This window comes from Syzygium oleosum, unplaced genomic scaffold, assembly GCF_021117445.2.
Source record: "Syzygium oleosum isolate NSW1041296 unplaced genomic scaffold, Sole_v2.1 Sole_v2.35, whole genome shotgun sequence".
Classification (NCBI taxonomy): domain Eukaryota; kingdom Viridiplantae; phylum Streptophyta; class Magnoliopsida; order Myrtales; family Myrtaceae; genus Syzygium; species Syzygium oleosum.
Window position 1 is genome coordinate 1,049,968 of NW_026607519.1, and position 12,408 is coordinate 1,062,375.

The following is a 12,408-nucleotide window of genomic DNA, read 5'->3' on the forward strand; positions in this document are numbered from 1 at the left end:
CCTTGGACATGGCCAGGTCGCAAGCGCTGGTGACCGACCACAGGCTAGGCCGGCGAGGGTGGGGGTTGGACCTCACCGCCGCCGCTCGCCATCACCGCCGCCCTCGCCGCATCCAACGAGGGCCGCCCTCGGTGGATCTAGTGAAGGAGGCTACGAGGGTCACCCTCGCCAGATTCGGCGAGGGCAGCTAGCGATCTGGGCAAGGGCCGCCCTCGGCAGCCTGGGCGAGGGTGGCAACGAGGGTCGCCCTCGCCAGATCCGACGAGGGCGGCGGTGAGGGCCACCCACGCCAGATCAGGCGAGGGCCGCGACGCTCTCTCCGGCCCTGGCCTATGACCGGCGACCGGCCTGTAGAAGAAGAAAAAAACCAAGAGGAGGAAAAAGGAAAAAAAAAATTTCCATTTCTGATTCTTGTTCCCAGAATTAAGAAGCAACTTTTTTTTGCTTCTTGATTCTGTTCTAAAACCGATTTTAGGAACAAATTTTTGCAAATTTGTGCTCGGGAACAAAAAATTTATCAAATGAATTTCTGTTCCAAAACTGACTCTGAAAATAAAAAAGTAGAAATAATTATTATTTGGCCGGTTGCCAAACGCGCTTTAAAAAAGCGGTACAGGAAACCATGCACCAGAATACAAAGTCCGTGTGGTGTGGCCCTTTTGACGTGACAACACACAGAAATCCAGCCTTATAGAACAAATCATATTGTTCGTTTGTTCATCTGTTCATGTAATGTGGACTAGCCATAATTTTTTATTCTGGTTGACAGTGACAAGATTCAAGCCCAAGTTTTGCTTCCATATCAGATCAGCATACTTTGGATGATCAACAAAAGGATTTATTTTATGCTGATAAAATTCGTATATCAGGTCATTCTCAGCTTCTCTTCCCTTCAAGGTGGATCGAGTTTATTCCATCTCAGCAGTGTACAAAGCAGTCCCATCTCCTTTTTCTTTGCATTAAGTCAGTGGCAGACAACAGGACATGTTCCACAAGCTAAATTCAGACAACCTGAGAAAGTGCAATATCCGAATTCCCAGTTGAAAATGGGGAACCGGAAGAGAAGAAAGGCAATGATATAAACATGAAGAATAAGAACTTAGAATGTGATGTTTATACTGCCAGCGAATCAAACTGGTTGCCATGGAGAGGAGGATAGGACAGACAAGAAGAGCATCAATGATCAGACCGAACTAGGAATAAAACAGCAACTGTCATCAAAGATTATCTTACTCCATTTAGGCTTATGAGATAACTAGATACATATACCTCATATGAAAAAAGACGAAGGGAATCCACCCCAATGTTGATATCAGCAAACTCCACTGAGACATATGAAGAGGATCAATTGTGACAGACCACCATAAGTCCCGTTTGACTTTCCCGTCCAAGAATCGTTCCAGAAATGCTAAAGCTCAAACATTACTGAATAGGAATAAGACAAGCCCACAGAAAACGGACCCATTATTCTCCTATGGTACTAAGCCCACATACCAGCGAGGTGGATTTTGTTACTCAAACTTCGGCATCGTATTTACATACAGAGATTTATCCCAAATGAATCCTACACCTCAAATGCAAGCATTTAGATAATTAATAATTTAGAAAGGTCCCGGTTGACATTTTTATTTTCTCATTTTCAAGAGTAAAAGGAATCAAATGTCTACAATGTCAGTGCCGTCCTACCCTATAAAGCATGACCGAATTTAGTACTGACTGGAAAAAAGAAAGCGGAAGATTAAGGGGAGGAAACATAGAAGCATGTATGTTGATGGGAGTTAGTGGGGTTTTAAGAGTCTTTCACAAGAAAGCTTACATTAAGCTAAACATGACAGAGTATGTACAGACTTGAACGAGAGACGGGGACAGAAAAATCTAAGAGTTCTCATGTCGCGGGTGAAAATATCAGTCACAGTTATTGTTCCAAAACATCAGAGAAAGAATATGCAGGTCTATGAGTTGCAGATGCAGTCAATTAGTTCAGCCTACCAATGCTTGGAGAATCAGAGAAGTGAAGATCAGGGCCTCCACCTAACTGATGAAACCCCTAGCAGACAGCCATATACATTAATGCCCGTGCAATATCCCCTCTAACTTGACAGTAGGAAACGAACATGACCATGGTGTCCCAATCTCATGCCAAAAAGAAGGAACGAGCTATGTAGAAAGGCTAAACATACGACTGATCAACTTAATGAAGTATTAAACCAATTCATAGGAGAACGGTATATAAAACGGATTATATTGTCCTAATGATTCATCAATCATTTACCAAATATTCAGTGTTCAACTGGCAAGCAATAGCTATTGTGGCCTCAGCATGGATGCTATAAATAAGTTTCAAATAATACGGAAATTGCCACAACCACACTTAATTCTTTCTAACATGCTCATAGGTTGTCCCTCAAATTGTGAAATTATGTTTCCCCTGTTCCAGAAACAAATGATTGCTATTTGCTAACAGATCAATCTAAAGTATCGCAGGCATGCCAACGTCATGAAAAAGAATGGACCGACCTTGGCAGAGCCCATCTCTTCGTGTCTGATTCTGTGTCAATTGCAGCTTCCTTGTTCGCTGGTCTCAGACACTTTCTCCATGATCATTTGTTCAGGAAGTGGATTGTGATGCGGTTCCATCTATTTCAAGTGCAAGTATAGGACCTGTGGGGTTTGGCACTTGCTGGCAGTGAGCTCTTCTATATAAGCTGAAAGGTTTTTTATCGTTTGACATTCTGAGTGGATGTTAAGCACCTTCAATATATTGGGCTAAACATGGCAAGTGACGAGGTGGCATCTCTTGTTTCCAGTTCTATTAGTGTTTCTTTTTTACATGAATCTGGACGATGTAGCGGTAGAGACTGGCACTAAAATCAAATCGTGGGCATGGAGAAAGACAAAAAATGGAAGAGTGGATTGATCCCAAAGATTGATTGCTTGGGACTGCTTGGAAGAGTATTTAACACCTGGAATGCTAGTCAAGTAGGACAACAGGTTACCGCTAGCCTTATGTCCCCAAACATAAACTTGCCAACACTGATGACTATGAATTTCTTTTGGCCGTTGGAACAGTTGGAACAGTTGACAGAGTGCGATGCCTCGAGAAAGACGGTGCAAATTGGCAATGTAGCCAATGATGAACCGACCGCAGGGTCAAGTAGGTGTGTGTTTCCATAGCTTGTGGCTCCATAATAAACGCTAGGATGCAGTTCATTAATCCCGCAGTAATACGTATCACAGCCATATATCTAGGTCAATCATGTTGATGAATGCATGAGCTATTAGGAAGTGATCCAGAGGCAGAAGGTACATGAGGCCTCTTGTTTAGTATGCAAGATGATTGTAATTGAAAGAGCAGTCAGTAATAATCTTGTGTTGAAATCCAGGTGAGAGAATCAGTCTCCCATTGGAGCTTTCACAGTTCATGAGCCATGTACACAGAACAAGGATTTATTTCATCTCACATATATGTGACAATCTTCGACCATTGATGCCTAAATTGAATTGTGATGAGAGTAATTGATGGAGGCCACTCGAGAGGAAACTAAGCGAGCAACATCGGAATCTGTTACATGTTCAGTTCTTATAAGCAATACCCCTCTTAATACGCAAAAAATGATTACTGTGATGAGGTGCTCTGTCGCATTCTCCATTACCAAAGTGCATATTGAACATCAAGCTCAAACTATCACAAATTACAATGCCCTCATGTATAGCCAGTTTATTAGTTGAACCAATTTATCCTACAAGAAACACCAGCCAATATACAGAAGATACTAGGTACTTCAATACTTTGACCCCAGATACTAAGAAAACGCGATTCGCCATTAACATATTCAGGTAAAAAACCAAAAAATCTGTGCGGAGTTCTTACACCTCTTTACTATAATCTCAGCTCCAGCTCAAGGGCCAATCTTCGTGTCAGGACTCCAATTTCTTCATCTTTCATCACCTGTTAGGTCTCCATTCTTGTGTACACAAAAAACAGCAACTGGTTTCATCCATCCAATCAATGTTGTGCCCACTGTATGCTCTTGATGTCGACTCCTTCCTTGACCATTTCATAAAGCGGGCTCATCTCCCTCAGCTTCACCACCTGCTGCACTGTAAGCTCGACCGCCCTATCGATCTCTTCCTCTGTAGTAAACCTCCCGATTCCATATCGAATTGAGGTATGAGCCATGTCCTCGTCCACACCCAATGCCCTCAACACGTACGACGGCTCCAAGCTCGCGCTCGTGCAGGCGCTGCCACTTGACACCGCGACCTCCTTCAGCCCCATCAACAAGCTCTCCCCTTCAACGTACGCGAAGGACAAGTTCAAATTACCGGCATACCGCCTCTCCATGCTCCCATTAACCACGACCCCATCGATTTTCTCCCTAATCCCATTAAGCAGCCGCTCCTGCAGAGCGCTGATCCTCCCGTGGTCGTACTCCATTTCCTTCATAGCCAGCTCGCACGCCGCGCCCATCCCGACCACGAGCGGGGTCGGGACAGTCCCGCTCCGGATCCCCCGCTCCTGACCACCACCATTCATCTGCGGCTCGACCCTTATCCGGGGCCGCCTCCTCATGTACAGAGCCCCAATGCCTTTGGGGCCGTAAATCTTGTGCCCGCTCAAGGACATCAAGCTCACATTCCACTTCTCAACGTCAATAGGGATCTTCCCCAGAGCCTGAGCAGCATCAGTATGGAAGGGAACATTGAACTCCTTGCAAATCCTCCCAATCTCCTCCATGGGCTGTATGACCCCAATCTCGTTGTTCACCGCCATGACCGAGACGAGCCCCGTGTCGGGGCGGATCGCGGAGCGCAGGCGCTCCAAGTCGACGATCCCATCGGGGCCGACGGGGAGGTAGGTGACGTCGAAGCCCTCCTGCTGGAGGTGGCGGCAGGAATCGAGGACGCACTTGTGCTCGGTCTGGGTGGTGACGACGTGGCGCTTCTTGTCGCGGTAGAAGTGCATGACGCCCTTGACGGAGACGTTGTTGGACTCGGTGGCGCCGGAGGTGAAGACGATCTCCTTGGGGGAGGCGCCGACGAGGGAGGCGACCTGGGAGCGGGCGGACTCGACGGCGAGGTCGGACTCCCAGCCGTAGAGGTGGGTGCGGGAGTGGGGGTTGCCGTAGCGGTGGAGGTAGAAGGGGAGCATCGCGTCGAGGACGCGGGGGTCCACGGGGGAGGTGGCCTGCATGTCGAGGTACAGGGGGCGGCCGGAGATCCGGACGCCCTTCATGACGACGCCGGAGGACGCCTCCTCGTAGGGCTCGGCGGCGGCGGCGGCGGCGGCGGCGGAGGCGGTGGAGAGGAGGCGGCGGAGGAGGAGGGGAGGGGCGGCCGCCGCCGGCGACGATCGGCGGAGGGCGGCGGAGGCGAGGAGCTTGGAGGCCATCGGTTTTTGGGGTTTAGAGAGAGAGAGAGAGAAAGAGAGAGAATTTTAGGTTTTTGTTCTGCGACTTTGCTGGAGTAGAGAGAGAGAGAGAGAGAGAGATAGAGGATAAGGAGAAGGGGCGATTTTTTGCCGACTCGAGAAGAAGAGTCGCGATCGGCTCGGCATGATCGGCGCGGCGTGTCGACCTCCGGAGCCATCCAGATGCCCCACCCGTACTTTGCTTCATTTTTCTTTTTTTTTTTTGTGATAACGACACAAAGGGCCGTCTTCAAACCGGTTCTACAATCGTCCAAAAAACCGAAAAAGAAGAAGGAGCTGATTCTACGCAAATAATGCACGCATTTCGTAGCATTCGATTATTTTGACATCTTCAAAATAATATATATGGGATTTACCCAAGATAGTGACTTGAAAGAAATGAGTTTCTTAACTGTAGATTAAGAAGAAAAATCCTTACAATACTTTTAAGACTTTTACCGAGTTATGTTTAGGTCAGACACATCCAATTTACGGCGATACTTGAAATAGTACTCTCAACTAGAGGCTTCGAATGAAGGAAACTTTGGATAAGAAAATGGTCGATCGCGAAGTTAGCTGACATTATAATCGTGCATGGTTGGTCATTCTTTTGCATCAGTCGAGAGTAGAGAAGAAGCTAAAGGCTCTCCGACAATACTTGAATGCTAGTGTTCGACCAATTTGAAGAAATACGAGGAAGGCCTATTGCTTGAAGCAAAATAAAGTGTTATGAAGTTTAGGGTGAAATCCGCCTTGGAAAATCTTCCGAGGGGGTGTGTCCATAACAAGCGGCATGCTTGTTTCGGTGGCTTATTTGGCTGGATTCACCATGGAAGGAGCAGGCCCTCAGATAACTTGATCTCTCCAGTTATGCCTTGTTCTTGCAGTTGTGTCACTACTTTTGGTAAATCGCAAGTGTTCAGCTGTCACCGCAATATTTCATCCTCTTCTTTTTGTCGGAAATGAGTTTCTTTCGTTCATTAAGGCAAAAGTTGAGAATACACGAAAGATATTGTTAAACATAACAAATCCCATAAGGCTTGCGGGGGATAGATTACCCAATTTTGTGGTAAGGCCTTTTTCTCCGTGCTTTAGCAACCCAGTTTGTTACTTTGTTGGACTCTCTTAGACAAGAAGCTCTCGGATCGGAGGAAAACGAAAATGTATCCTATCCCCTAGGTGGCAGGGCCAACTAGATATCTGAAAATTGCAACAACAGATCACACGGCTTTCTTCGCCAAGCACTTTTGACTTCCCACCTTGGCTGATCTGAGCTTGTAAGTGTGTGCTTCTAAGATTAAAACAATCTGACTCAAGAAGACTCTCTCTCTTTCGTGAAGTGAGGTACTCTGGAGTTTCCAGAAGAGCGAGGGTTTCTGCCTGAGCAGCTGAAGCTAACTGCACAAGTCGAGCAAACCATGGACTAAACGCCCAGAGTTGTCGTGACAAATACATTGGGTTGGTTCCTTCGGTTAGTCCTTCGACAAAGGAACCATCAATGCTGATTTTCAGCACACCATTTTTTGGGTGGTTGCAAAATCCAAGGTAAGTGTCTGTTCTGCGAAGATTTCTTCTTGTCTTTTGAGATCCATTTCATGACATTGATTTACATAGGTGCTCTTATAATTTAACAGCCACTTGTTGATACGAGCTAACCCTTGACTTGATATTTTGATTTGAAGGTTGGATATGACCAAACAAGCTTCGTCCTGGGACAAAGGAGGAAGACATGTTCGATGGTTTCTATGGGTTGCTGACATAGAGAACAGTGGAGGCTCATGTATAATTTTCCTCCTGAAAAGGTTGTCTTTTGTTGGTAATGCGTTCCAGCGCACACCCCCCCAAGAAAAACCTGATTTTGCGATGGTTTTCGTCTACCATACTATATTATGTAAGGCTCGCGGTGTCTGGTTAGAGGATGAAGCCAAGCCATGACTTGGTTTATCAATTTCTCTCCAAGTTGTGTTTACCCTTCAGTGCATAAAATTCTCTCATCGCTCAGGTATCATTTTTGAGCGACCTTTTCAATATTCCGCATAACTTTTCGACAAGAATCCCTTGCAAACACGAAATTACTAGAAAGCAGTAGAAATCGAATTATAAGAACACGTTATTTCTCCTGTTGAAAGGAGTTTGATGAGCACAAAACTTCAAGGGAGAATATCTCATTGCTCATGCAGCTTTTTTGAGGAATCATTATTCGAATTCAATATAACTTTTCGAGAAGAATCTTCTAACGAACACGAAATTACTAGAAAATATAAACTGTCAAAACACGTGCGATATGTTATGTTGCAAGGAGTTAGAAAAGGCAAAACCTCAGGAGATTTGGTACCAATCCTCACCAATTTATCATCTGAAAAATGAGTCACTATGGGAACTGTAAGGATTTCATTCACTATCTGCTCATCAAACAGGTGAATATGTTCATCCCAGTTAGCACCATCCTTAATAATAAAGTCAACAACTTTCTGTGGCTCTCTTTAGGTTGCTGGCCCGCGCCCAATCACTCCTCTTTGAAGCCACTCATTCTCTTTTGTACTTTTTTTCACCATTTCCTACTAACCACAAAACAGAATGAGAAATTGCTTCTTTGCCCAAAATTAAGCTTTACCAGCCCCATGATGGACCAGATTCCGTCCCTGCATGCCAAAGATGACAATGAGAGAAATAAATTCCTTTCGGTAACTGACTCTATAGTGACGATGGAATTCATGTCATTGGTCACGCTTGCTTTTCCAAGATTGGCCTATTATAGGGGATCAAATCCCTAAATCGAATCTCACCGTTTTCCTTCCTAAGTTTTAGCGCATCCCATATCTTCTAGAGCAGTTCAGGTTTTATATCACTCGTTCCTCCCGCCAAAGAGATGCAATTTTCTGTTCAATAGCCTGACAAGTGGACTTTGACTTTAAAAATGGACATTACATACCGTGGCAAGGCCTGCATCACAGCTTTACTAGAATTTTCATCCTTGCTTTTGACATGATTGTTTTCTTTACACCCTTCTTATTTGATGTTCACCCTCGCATATATCCAAGCATATATTTTCCTTTTTGACACATCCTCGCCTAACGCAATACCCAAGTTTTTGCTTGTCTTCTCAATCTTGGGGACTCTCATCTCGCAAGCCATATTCCTTCTCAAGTTCTATGAACAATTAATGCTACATTAAACCCCGAATTTGCACAGGTTGATTGCTTGACCAGATGCAAAAACTATATTAATTTAGGACTGATGCCGAATTCTGACATTCGCTTGTCTTTCCATCAAGGAATAAAATATAATCATTCGTATAAAAGAGATGTGATAAACTTGGACAGAATCTACTCAAATTTATCCCTTTAACATTGGTCTATTGCTTTCTCCATAAAAAAGACTAAACATTAGTAATCAGGATAAAGAGATACTCGATCACCTTATCAAATGCCTCTCAAGGGTTGAAAGTATGAGAATGGCTTTCCATTAATTTGACACTAAAATAGACCGTCCCAAACCCATTTCTCACTAAAATAATCTTTAACAGTTAAGCTTCCAAAAAAACCCACTTAGCATCAAGTTTAAGCACCGGAAATTTTTTCCTCCTCTTGCGAACTCTTAGTTGATATAGCACCTCCTACAAATTCAAAATGTTCTCTTGAATTTGTCTTCCACTTGCAAAAGTACCTTTTTTTATTGCAATCATATCAGGCAACCAAGGTATGAGGTGATTGACCACGACTTTAGGTACGATCTTGTAAACAAAGTTGCACAAGCTGATTGGGCGAAATTGATCCAGTTTTTTTGGGTTGGGGACTTTTGGAACGAGAGAAATGAATGTTCTGCTTAAGCATGGATTCATTTACCTAGTGCTTGAAAAAATTCTTCACTTCATTGGAAACATCTTGCTAAGTATCTTCCCGGCGATGTTGATTAACTTGTCCATTTAACCTATATGGCCTTGGTACTTTTGTGGATCGCAATTGAAAAGCTACCTCTTTTACCTCCTTGATAGTCACACCAGCCGTTAAGACTTGGTTCATTTCCTCCATAACCAAATGGAAGAAGTGGTCAAGCAATGGCTGGAAGTTGCAAACCCACTGGACAGTATAATTTCCCGAAAAAATCAACTGCCATTTGCTTCAGCGGGCTAGGATCACGGGTTCATTCACCATCTGTAGTATTTGATACTTTTGCCCTTGTATTTGTCGCCTTTGTATCCTTGTTTAATGGAAGTATTTGATACTTTTGCCCTCCCTATTTCAGCCTGTTGGTTTTAGATCTCATTTTCTAATGCTTCAGCATTAGGGAAAATCACTCTCTAGTCAATATTGTTCAATATCTTCTCTAAGCTTTTTTTAACATAAGCATCGCCCTCTCGATTGTTTGCCTATGTAAACACACTTCTCCTACAATCCAAATCCATCAGAGAACAAGCATTTAGGAATTCTTGAAAAGGCATTGAGTCTACAGGTTCAATCGTATGTTTCCCCACTTTCTTCGCATGATAGAGAATTTCATCGAAACTCCCTAGACAATCCCAGGAGAGATGATGTAAAAGGCTAATTCTGTGCAACTTGTCCCAAAGCTGCAGTCTTTCCTCAACACATTTGGTGCATGAATAAATGCAATTCGCATTTGTTGCTTACTCTCTTCAACTTCACACACCAGATTAATAAATTCCTTAAGGGCAGCCTCAATCGTTAATGATATTTCCTCATTCCATAAAACTACAAGGCCCCCTGCGGTACTCACCGGAAAAACAGCTCTTAAACCGCAGACGTTGCTACAAATGTTGCAGCACTGGTTCTTAATTTTTTATCTCCATTAGAAATAACACATTGGGCCTTTCTTGAGCCACAATAGTCATTGATGCTCGAACTGTAGAGGTGTGCCTAACCCTTGCAACTCCAACATGAAATTTTCATCTGTAACCTAGTGGCTTATTAGGCTAACCACCAAAGCCCATTCATTCGATTCTTCCACAACATGAACTGGTATTTCAAAAAGTTGAGTTTCATCAAGTGCACTAGGACTGTACACCCGAGGGCCATAAGGACTGTATCTCCTTAATTTTTTGCTGACTGAGGGATTTTAAACCTTTGTCTTTTTCTTCTGAGCTCCCTCTACTTGCGGCTTAGGAGCAGGGGAATAGGATTCCTTATTTTGAGCTGGAGCGGGGAATGGTAGAAGGGTGTCGTCAGCCATATATTTTTGTTTTCCGTGAGACGGCGTTATTTTCTCCGGTCACTTCTTTTTCCCTTCCTTCCTGTTCATTGCTCTGCATCCTGACTGGGCTACTGTCCCTTTCTCCAAGGGTACAAATTTGCATTATTTTCACAAGAATGATTTCATCTTCTAGACATTCATCAACCTTCTTGTCAATAAAGATTTCCAAATGGACTGCATTCATGCACACCTACTCTAAGCCACTGTCCAGAAATGCCCTCATTTCAGTGGGAAATTCTAGCTTTCATCAAAAGGCTACTTCACAGCATTTGCATAGTGTCCATTTTTCCACATGAATAGCGAAAATGAGGCAGCCTTCTATATTCAAAATTCAACCAATGCTTCTTTCCTTCATTACTGGTTATAGCTCTAGACTTCAGAGGAGCTGATAAATCTACCATAACACTTGCCCTCCCTATTTATAAGGGGCAAGTCCTTTTGCATCTATCCTGACCTCTGAAAGTGTACCACTTTTCTTCGCTGCTCTACAAACTACTTCTCTCGAAAACCATTCATACGGGAGGCCATGAGTTTGAACCAAGAATGCACAGGTAGTGAACTCATAACAATGACGTGGTGTTTAGGCTCCCAATTGTTTAAGCAATAAAAGATGATTTGTAAGAGACCTGATCCAGTTTCAAGCACACGATTCTTTTCCACTTCGGATCTGAAAGTGAAAGCAAATATCCCGGAATCCATTTGGGTCTTTGTGGAGTTGCCCATCCATAGTAATTCAGCATTCATTTACTTATTCAATCGATATCACACCATCCCAGCTGTTTTGAATTAAACGGAAGATAAAGTTATTAAATTTTTCCAATCTTCATAATGAATTATACAGGAGCCTATTTATAGGCTTTACAGAAGGCTAACTATAGTAACAGAATATTACAATAAAAATTACAATCAATTAGAATAAAGAAATTGCGATCTAAAAGATACACAGAATTATGTAATATATTTATAACATCCCCATAGACTCAAGGTGACATGGAAGAAGTCAACTGGAGTTTAGAGAAAAAATCGCGAAAACGCTGGGTGAATGAACATTAGTGAATACAACAGCAATTTGATTAACCAATGAAATGGAGATGAGACGAACGGTGCCTTGAAGCACGTGAGAACTTATGAAATGCAAATCTATTTTAATATGCTTAGTGCACTCATGAAAAACATCATCATGTGCTATTTGGATAAGCACTCCGATTGTTGCAATGAAGTATTATTCCACCGTTTTGATAGACACCCATGTCCTATAATAACCATCACAACCATAATAATTCTGTTATCATATCAGCAAGAACACGACCTTTTGCTTTTGTATTAGAACAAACGACATGCTACGCCATGAGATGAGTGAGTTACCTAGAAATAAGTAGTAGCTGGTAGTGGAACGACGAACAAGAGGGTCTCCAGCCCAGTTAGCATCAGAGTAAGCCTTCAACTCCAAGGTAGATTGTGCAGAAAAGTGAAGGCCATGAAATAAGGTGCCTTTAACATAGAGATGAATTTGAAGAATGGCAGCAAAATGAGTGGTTCGCGGCACAATCATAAACTAATTGACAATGTGAACAGCGTAAGCTATGTTAGGACGAGTGACAATGAGATATACAATATTACCAACCAACTTTCAATAAGGAGTGCGATTCGGAAGAAGAGTCATAGCTTTGTCATTAAATTTGGCATTAGACTCGATGAGAGTTGTAACAGTGTTGTTATCTATGAGTCCTACTCGAGAAAGAAGATCAGTGACATATTTAGCTTAAGAAAGATAATTGCCAGACGAATCG

The 12,408-nt window shown here is 43.2% G+C and overlaps 1 protein-coding gene across 1 annotated transcript; it reads right to left on the reverse strand.

Annotated features, from left to right (window-relative positions):
* Positions 1-3,616: 3,616 nt before the first annotated feature.
* LOC115676907 (cysteine desulfurase, mitochondrial) lies at positions 3,617-5,495 on the reverse strand. Its single transcript, XM_030599943.2, has one exon. The coding sequence runs from the start codon at positions 5,390-5,392 to the stop codon at positions 4,007-4,009; it is 1,386 nt and encodes a 461-aa protein (XP_030455803.1). The 5' UTR covers positions 5,393-5,495; the 3' UTR covers positions 3,617-4,006.
* Positions 5,496-12,408: the final 6,913 nt, after the last annotated feature.

What these genes read in the sequence shown, in the direction of transcription:
- LOC115676907 (XM_030599943.2), bottom strand. Translation starts at nt 5,392, where the DNA reads ATGGCCTCCAAGCTCCTCGCCTCCGCCGCCCTCCGCCGATCGTCGCCG.